At 36.5% G+C, this 9,719-nt stretch overlaps 1 protein-coding gene across 5 annotated transcripts in view; it reads left to right on the forward strand.

Annotated features, from left to right (window-relative positions):
- Nucleotides 1-9,449, forward strand: part of LOC134649578 (uncharacterized) — a 48,736-nt gene extending 39,287 nt beyond the window's left edge. For 2 of the 5 annotated variants that reach the window (XM_063504388.1, XM_063504389.1), the window contains 3 exons: nucleotides 1,941-2,208; nucleotides 6,094-6,212; nucleotides 9,239-9,445. In XM_063504388.1, the coding sequence (XP_063360458.1) occupies nucleotides 1,941-2,208; nucleotides 6,094-6,212; nucleotides 9,239-9,358 (507 nt within the window). In that variant the 3' untranslated portion in view covers nucleotides 9,359-9,445. Of the gene's footprint in view, nucleotides 1-1,940; nucleotides 2,209-6,093; nucleotides 6,213-7,824; nucleotides 7,898-9,238 lie in introns of all 5 variants that reach the window. The other 3 variants (XM_063504386.1, XM_063504385.1, XM_063504387.1) reach the window with 3 other exon arrangements.
- The last annotated feature ends 270 nt before the right edge of the window (nucleotides 9,450-9,719 follow it).

The following is a 9,719-nucleotide window of genomic DNA, read 5'->3' on the forward strand; positions in this document are numbered from 1 at the left end:
GTTTCATTTTTATCGGTCACTGAATGTGACAGGCATGGTGACAAGCGATAAAAATGCGACCGTGCTACCGTCGCAGGTAGGGTAAGAGATATAATATAGTTAATTTTGACCGGGCCAAGAGAAACAGGCCCCGTAGACAACATGCCAATCGCTAACGCTACGTAGCGAACGAAACTCAACTGTCACTGTCACACTAATATTATGGAAGAGTGATAGAGAGACACAAAGCGATTCGATAGCGAAGCGCAAGCGATCGTCACCTGGCTAAGTCGCCAGTGTGTAAATTGTAGAGATGCACCGGATATCCGGTTACTATCCGGTATCCGGCCGTTATTTTAGTATCCGGCCGGATACCGGATAGTAAAATTAATACATTTTGGGGTAAAAAATGGAATCTAAAAAACAGTCACGGTCATAATGCTAACGACACAGTAGATAGAAATGAATACGTAACCAATGTCACACAATACACTTATTTGTTTACACAAAAATACGCGCGCGCACTTGTAACTATAAATGAACTTACTACGTAGTACGTAATGACATGATAAAACTCGTTACGATCCTAGAAATGTGTCCGCGCGAACGTTCACTACGAAACAGGTCGAAACCTGCACGGCGCGCACCTGGAAAACTCAAAATATAGGTATAGTTCCGCCGGCCGAATATCCGGCGGCCGGATACCGGATATTCGGCCAGTGTCAAGGCCGGATATCCGGTATCCGGCCAAACAACTATCCGTTGCATCTCTAGTAAATTGTATATAAGTGTTTCTCTTACTCCACCTGAACTTATTAACCGGTAACCGAGTAGTTTCATATTCGTCTAGGTAACAAAAGTTCGTCAATAGCTTTAGTTCTCTTCACGTTTTCATGGATTCGAGTTTTGTTGTTGAGATTCTCGTCATGAACGTGCTTATTTGGAGTGGTTTTGTTTCTGTATGGATTGAGAGCTGCGCTGTGCATACTAATTAGATCAGCTTGTATATTATATTTGAATATTTTGGGCCCGGTGGGTATCACAATGTATTCTGCGTGCTAATTCATAGGGTTGCTTAATGGGTGGTCTTTATAACGCTTACACGCTTTTCAAATTTCGTGGCATGTTATTTTGGTGAACGCTTTGAATAAAATATCTAATCAGTTGCGTAAATACTTAGGTATTTAAGAAGATCTAAATACATACTCATGAATTCTCTCTATATTAAATTACCGATGTAAGTAAGTAGTTTAAGTTTAAACTAAATGCTCCATATTATCAATTCATATTATGTATATGTATTTAAAACCTGCATTGCAAAATGTTCAAAATATTTTTTGTTGTAGGCTTCGAGAATTTAAAAAAGTTAATTACCTGCGTTATTAATAATTAATTACGAGTGGCTACAAATTAGGTTTATTACAGCTAGTAGGTAAATTAATAAAATCTCATTAAAATAATGTTATTGTATTTTTTTATCAAAATCCGCTTAGAAATTGCAGCTTATGAAGCTAAGGCTATCAGACAATAGGTTTTATAATAGCATCTATACCTGTACGGATATGATGGTCGTTCTTGTCTATGTGACAGCGTGATAAAACGGTGTCCGTCACTTTCTTTCCCACGGTGTTAAACAGTGACAGTTATTTTATCACGTGGATAAAGATGGATAAAGCTATCCATAATAGGCTGGCTGTTTATAAAAATGTGTGATAAAGTGACATATATACATACATAGGTAAATTTATAAGTAGGTACCTACGGCTAGTTCATAACTGTCAAAAATCTATTCTTACGTTACTCTGACCATTTTAACAGGAGTCAAGAATCTTTCTCTTGCTTTAATCAAAACTCTAAACCTTACAATTACATTTGTCATCTAATTTCATTTCGAATGAACGAGGAAATCGACCATAAATAATCATTATACGATTTAAACTAATTCAACACCATTTCCCCAGGCGTACCCACAACAGCAGTCGCAGTACTCGACCCAGCAACAGTACTTTCAGCCACAGCCGCAGTATCAGCAGCAACAACAGTACTCGCAGCCCGAGTACGCGCCGCCGCAGTACTCCCCGCCGGAGTACCCCCCGCAGTACGAGTTCCAGTCCCCGCAGAGGCAGTTCGAGCCCCCACCGACGACCATCACGCTTCGTCAGCAGCCCCCTGTGCATCAGAAGCCACCACCAGTGTTCGCTAGCCAACCCGCCACAGCGTCTTTCCAAGGTTCGATGTTGGTTTAATTAAGTACTACTAAAACAAGACTCAAATAGCTTCGTCCGACCCCTCTCGTCCGTGGGTTTTATGATCATAAGTTTATAATTTTAATATGGAGCGTGACCTATATATTTTTATTGCAAATAGGTACATGACCATAAGCGCAAGACGAACTCGAAATTATTCAAACAATCAATGAATTTAATCAATGAACAGCTTGTAATGAAAAATTGCCAGCAGTGCCAAGATAAGTAGTCGTTACTAAATATTTTATAATAAAAGGCCTTTATTTAAGCAAAATGTCAAGTAAATCTTTACACGCGCTATTCCAAATCGCGTAAACTACATTACAAGCGTCATTCGGCTATCTAACATAGAGGCTGCGGTAGTTATATTGTCTTTAAAGTCGCGCTCGTGCACTTTATTTTTGCTTTAAACCGCGTTGACGGTTTAGGGAAGTGACGAACGTAAAAGATTCCATTACCTTTAGAGCTGACGCGGTTTATGAGTTGGAAAGATATAGAAGCGCTTTAAAATTAAGTTTAGATTGTGTATAGTGGACCGTGGGCATTGAAAAAGTAACTGAATGCAACCAGGATAAAAACCGGGGAAAAAGGGCAAGGGACACAGATAAAAGTAGAAAGTGCTCAAAGAACTTTTTAAGAATGGATCTATGAAGGAAATGTTACTAATAATTGCAATGAACGTAGACTGATTTAGATATTTTTTTAAATACCGTTATAGTACCTGTCGTGGGTGGGTGTCGGGTGAGACTTTTGGAGGTGCGTATTCTGAAAATGTAGACTGATTTTGAACCATCATGATTAAAATATTTTATTGATTCTTTCTTGAAAATTGAACAGTAACTGGACAAATACAACAGTTTGAACAGAATCTTTAATTTTTAGAACAAATACCACGAAAAAATCTTTAGTGTTTATGTGGGTTAACACATTATTGCCTATCAGCACTTATTACTTAAGGGTATACTTTGATACCCTTGGCCACTTATAACTTTACCATAGCTTTCTTGGTAAAATTTCCTTTCTAGTTTTTAGAACTGTTACTTGAATTTGACATCTCTTTGAGTTGAAAAAGTACAAAGGTTACAGGACCGTTTCCAATTAGAACCTCCGCATGCATTACGCTTGTTTGCCAACGTCTTGGCATTCAAACACACGAACGTTTTAGTACGAATTCCAGAAAGATAATGAATTCTTATTAGGTACTCTCAGAACATTTGGAAGTGATTTTAGCAAGTTATTATACATTCCAACAAGATATTATAGCGTACCTATCTACAAATTCAGTCGAAAACTAATTATTTCCATCGCGGGGAATTAAGTAAAGTGGCAGCCTTAATCTAAGGTGTTAAAGCTTCTAGGTATTATGGCTTTGTTTAACAAATCATTCCTTGATTATTAAACTAGGATTCCGTTGATATTTTGTTAAATAGTAAAGCAAAGTCGAGTTACTATTATTTTAGACTTTCTGTTGCTGCCAAACAGAGAGAACCAGTGGTTTATCAAACTTTATTGAGTGATTGGCTTTGTCCATGATATGCTCCCTGCGTTTTTCAGTTGGGGAGTATGTCATGGGCAAAGCAGGAACATGTAATTTTGACAGATCTGTATATATTTTTTCTCAGTCTTTTGTGGTCAACCACACGCTGTAAAGGCTTCGAAACGTCGAGATGTATTTTAAGTTACACGACATACAAGATACAAGTAATCCGTTAAAAATAGTTTTATTTCATGAGGAACTATCGCCGTAATCGCAGACAATATTACCTATATCTATTTATGACTTAGTTCTAATATTCCATAGCTACAACCATCTCTGGTTCCCATCTAGGTACCTACAACCTACAACATGTCATACATGAAACCATGCACAGATCCATTGAATGCATTCACACGAGGAAAGTTACCCTTGTAATGGTGAAGTTGTCAACAGCCCTTTGAAAAGTACGAATGAAGGGGAAACTACCTTATGCGTTACACATGTTGACAAGTTTGATACACTTTGATATCCGATATGCAGTATTGGTCGATTTCTGATAGGGGATTTTCATTATATAAGTTATAGGTACAGCCACTAGAAAACTAAAAACAATTTGCGCAAATAGAGTCAAAAGTAGAGTATATTATAAATATTACTTATATTCAATGTAAATAGATTTTTATAGTCCTTTAGATAATTATAAGGACTGCACATCCATATAGTAGGTACGTAGGTATATGTACAAACAATAACGACTCAGCAGTTTAATGCTACACGGCCATCGATGCATCGATGGTCATCGAGGTTTAAATAAATAAATAAATAAACTAAAATAAAATACATTTATTAAACAGTCCATATTTTTACATTTTTAAATGACGCGCAACCAATATGAGAGGACATTTTCAAAATTACATGTAAACTTCAAAACGAACTAGGTTTAGATTACCTGAATAAAAACGAGAAATGCCTGTTTGATGTTTACAATAGGTACCTGCTTGGTATTCTGCAATGTCTACTTTATGAGCCGTTGGAAGTCTGCGAGCTACTCATATTGTCAAAGAGCTTTATACAGTGTGTGGCCTGTAACACGGGCGAATAATTAAAACGTAGATTCTACTCCTCAAACAATAAAACTTTTGTTCAACAACTTTTTGAAATTATGTATTTAGTATTAAGATTGTCCCTTTTTCAAACAAACTAAATACCTAATATTTTCAATGTATTTTAAATTCCGTCTAATTGACATTGCCTGTCACTGTCAGCCTTGTCATCGTACAGGCATAATCAATTTCGTGATACATTGCGTGTTCGAAATTTTTTTAAAGTGTTTTAAAATCCAAACCACAAGTTATTTTTGAAAGTCGCTGAACAAACATTGTCTAGTTTGAGGAGTAGAATCTACGTTTTAATTATTTGCCCGTGTTACAGGCCACACACTGTATAAGTATGTATTTGTATACTGACTTGAAGACGTTTTACGGCTAATTTGTCACGACAAGTCTCAAGAGTGTGCTAGAAATACATACATAAATACATTATCCCTTGTCACTGCTTATAGCCCCAAATGTGTGCTATTTCATCGTGATAAGTAACCCTGAATATCATTTTGTGGCCACTCTGTAGAGAGTAACGAACAACCGCAGAATAATCCAATACTCTGTGTTGTACCTATCTCGTGAATGGTTCAAATCTGCGATGCTTAAATTAAATTATAATTGTTCGGCTGAGTGTACTGACGAAGTTTGTATCTAGGTATGAATTATTGAAATTGAAATTATTTATTTCAGGCACAAATCAGGACTTATTGCGTTATAACATCAGTTAATTTTCCGTTTTTGTTTGTACCTAGGTTCCTATTATAGCAATTAGTAAAATTAACAAATAAATCAAATTTGAATAAGTTCAGATTTATATTAGTATAAGACCAACAAATCCTGTACTTATGAGCGCGTTTTAATTATACAGTACCGCGTATTATTGAATTTCAAGCTGGGTAAAGTTTGATTTGAATTCAATTCCAGGTGCCATGGCACATTTTCATTTAATGTTTGAATGTCAATCAGTATGTCATACCTACCTATACAAAATTAGTTTGCCAAATGTGTGCCAATTATAAATTTTATACCTATACTTTATACGAATTATACCAACTAAGTGAGCTATCGAAGCTCCACCAGTTTTGATGAATTTTAGATTAGGTACCTAAATTACGAAGTTGTCAGTCAGGGTCCTACAATGTCACTTTGTATTTTACTGGTGTCGTGTACCTACCTATATCAAACGTCGGTAGTTAAAAGGTGTGCAGCGCTATCTACCGCTCTGGCTATTAAATTTAATGTACACAGTGTTCTTCGTTAGTAATTGTGCTAACTCTTTTTGAATGTCTAGGAGGTGTCAACATGCGAGGCGATCAGAAGTGGCCGCCCCAGTCGGTGCGCGAGGCAGTCGCTGCCGAGAATGAGGCGCGGGTCCAACTCGCCAAGGGTCCCGCCTGCAGACCTCGCAAGGTACACGCACTTAACACATACCAGCACTAATTGATCTAGAATTATAGGATAGCTAACGTTGCACTGGACCACTTGGTAACTTTGACCAGAAAATGGCGACATAATATGTCGCATTGAGATACCTAGAGTCCGTCTAAGCTAACTCTGCCCCCACTTGAATATATTAAAGTGAGGTAGGTAGTGTATGTATGTATGTAAACACTTTATTGTAGATAAGACAGGTTAAGATACAATTAAAAGAAAGTATACAATGTACAAAGGCGAACTTATCCCTATAAGGGATCTCTTCCAGTCAACCTTTGAGCAATTGAGAGTAAAGAGTAAAGAGTTGAGTTTTGCTTATAAACGTCATATTTTCATAGAAATTTGACATTAATGATGACATTGCCACACTTTTGCCATGCAGAGTTAATAGCTTAGTCCGATTGGGTACCATTTTATCGTTAAAAACGCTAATTTCCTACGTCTGTACTGTACTTATGCCAATTTGTGTAGGTATCACTACTTCCTAGATACCTATTCATCTTACACGTTCTTGCTGGTCACATGTCAGGGATTCCTAATTATATATATGTACCTATAAATATATTACAGTGTAACCAGATTAACAATCTTGTCCTTGTTCTAATTTTGTGACATTTAATGTTTTCGTCTACACGTAAGTATGTAGGTACCTAAATATTATGCGAATCCTGGGTCCCAATACGTATATGTCAAATTGCCTATTGGCGCGACACACATGTAATAACTTGCGCCATGTTTTGCTAGTTATTTAATCTGTGACAAATAATTATTACACGGCTAGCCCCGCTAATTGGATGTGGTTAATATTTCGTTGTATAATTTTGTATAGGTACTGATTATTTTCTATGGCGTGTCACGTGTCCACTACGTTGACTGTACGGATGATTTAAAACTTGTTTTACTTATATTAAATTAACACATATAATATTTTATACCACTACACTAGGTAAATTGATAACATTGGTGACATAATGACTGCAGAAATGTAGCAATATTGGACATTTCATTTCAGTTTGAACATACTGTGACGCGAACACAATTATTAAAGATCAAGTTATTTCGTAGGCACTACGAGTAACTTATAATTTTCTTAAGTTAAATAGTTGTAAGATTAACAACTTTTCAAATCTATTTGGTTTTGGGGAACAAGTAAATTTGCTATATTTATTCATTTACAATGTAAGAGGAACTAGTACGATTGAAATTAATAAGATATGAAATTATAGGGTTTTACCTTTAAGTTACAAGGCATTTTTAACCTATAACAATGCTTGTAGTAGCGATAGGTACCTACCTATAACGAAGTGAACTTTTTGCTTACGGTGTACCGGTTGCGGAGGATTAACGTGTTGCATGCTGTACCTATATATGATATTTCCTACAATACATAATACCTATGACCTTAACATACTAAATTCAAAACTCTAACCTACTGAAATAAAACAAACAATTTAACATGTACCTAGGGGCAACATAAATGAGTACATTTTGTGTACGCATTGCATTTAAAAAGTTCCAGTTTTAATAAATTGCTTTTAAAGTTACTAACAGCTGTACAGATTGAACGCAACGGTTGTTTTCGTTTTAGCTCCGGCAATATTCGCTTGCCGAGCTTATCGCCAAGAACGACGTGTAGGCGTGATACAAGCTTTATACCTGTCGTAAGTGTCGGCGCTTGCCGTGTGTCTATCTCTCGATAACAGACGGTGTCAGCCTTAGATGATGTGCTCTATAACTAGTAGACGCAGTACCAAGTGGCGACTGAAGTTATAATGCATTCCTGTCAATAGCGCTGGGTTTGAACAAGCGTGAAATGTATAGCAATGTGACAACAATCGCCAATTGGTGTTTAATAGGCCAAACAATCTGCCTTGCCTATAGGTAATTAGTTGTCGGATGCGTGGTAATCTTGTGACCAAGGTTTGGCATAATTATTTATTTTTCCTTAACTATATTTTTGATATAAAAATTTATTGTAACGACAATATTTACAACTTTACACAATCGATATTCAAATTATCCTGTAAATTTATTGAAATATTAAAATATAGAGCTATAAATATTATATTTTCTGCTGCAAAAAAACTGTTTTCGAAGTCTTATAACATGCAACATAAGGCACGTGACTTTTCTGATAGGCTAATATTGATACCTAATTAGTACCTACCTACACATACAGTGAACGCAGTCGTTGGACAGTGTGCAGTGTCCAACAAGGCAGTTTATTTCTCGCCTACCCCTTTCGTTGTTTCAGATTGACACCGTTATTTTCTATTAACAAATTTCGGCACTTATGACTTAGTTAGTTCGTAGTGCGCGGACACTTTAGTTGCAAGGGCAATACCATAGTTCCAAGATCGAACTACATTTTTCATCTCTGTCTCTTAGGGAAGAGCGAGCAAAGGGATTCGATCTTTAAACTTTTTTGGTTTAAGCCCAGTTTCTATCACTCGATATCACGTAACGGCCATAATCATACATACTGTGACAGTCATTCATTTCTATACTTTTAGCTTTGCGTCGTAGGACTTTTGGATCGATGCATGATTCTTGATTTAGCTAATAATTATGTCTAAGGTAGGTCTTAGGTAATAATTATTTAGTTTGCAATATTTAAATATTGTACATTATTTAGGCTGTAATTAAACTACATGTTAATGGATTCCACTGTGCGTCAAAATTGACATCTTATTTTATATTCCTTTTATAAAATAACTAATTAGGAGAAATGAAAGGACAAAGACCATGACTGAAGTAGTTATTTTTAAGTCCATTTATTCACATAAAAAGGTAATAAATTTAGCAGTAGGTAATTCGCAATCAAATATATCTGCCTCAAATAAGCCTGCTTAAAGGTATATCTGAACACGAGCTTTACAGTTTTACACAATAGAGTAATATTTAGATATTGGTATACGCCTTGTTTGCCCTGATATTCCTACTCCTAATAAAATTCCGCAACATATCTTAAAGCTAACAAGTTATTCTCGACTCTGTTACAGGTCAAAAAGGACTACACTAGGTTCTTTGCCCAGCACGCCCTTAACCAGAGCTACCCCGGTTACCGCGCGCCTCCGGGCACGCAACACTACGAGGACCATTCGGGCCGATCTTCTTATTAGAATCATAGTTACTAACATATCTCATAAGGCAGAAGACTACGATAATAGTAATGTAATCTGCATTTCACCCGTCAGAAGGAAAACCGCGCCTTATTGCACAGTATCATGATCATGACAACCACCCAAGTAATATCACTTCACCACTGAAGTGTACCACTTTGTCGGTTGCAAAGTGACATAGTGGTACCTCTTGCCTGACATTGTTACCTAAGCCAAAACGTGTCTTAAACTTCATAGGGGCTGAGAGGCTGGGTAACAAACTAACAAAGACCCATATACCTATATAACAAATCATTGATTCTCAGAGAAGATCACGACAAGAAGTAGCGTAAGTACTTGTATTGACTTTACGTATAAAGTC

Source organism: Cydia amplana, chromosome 7 (assembly GCF_948474715.1).
Source record: "Cydia amplana chromosome 7, ilCydAmpl1.1, whole genome shotgun sequence".
Taxonomy (NCBI): Eukaryota; Metazoa; Arthropoda; class Insecta; order Lepidoptera; family Tortricidae; genus Cydia; species Cydia amplana.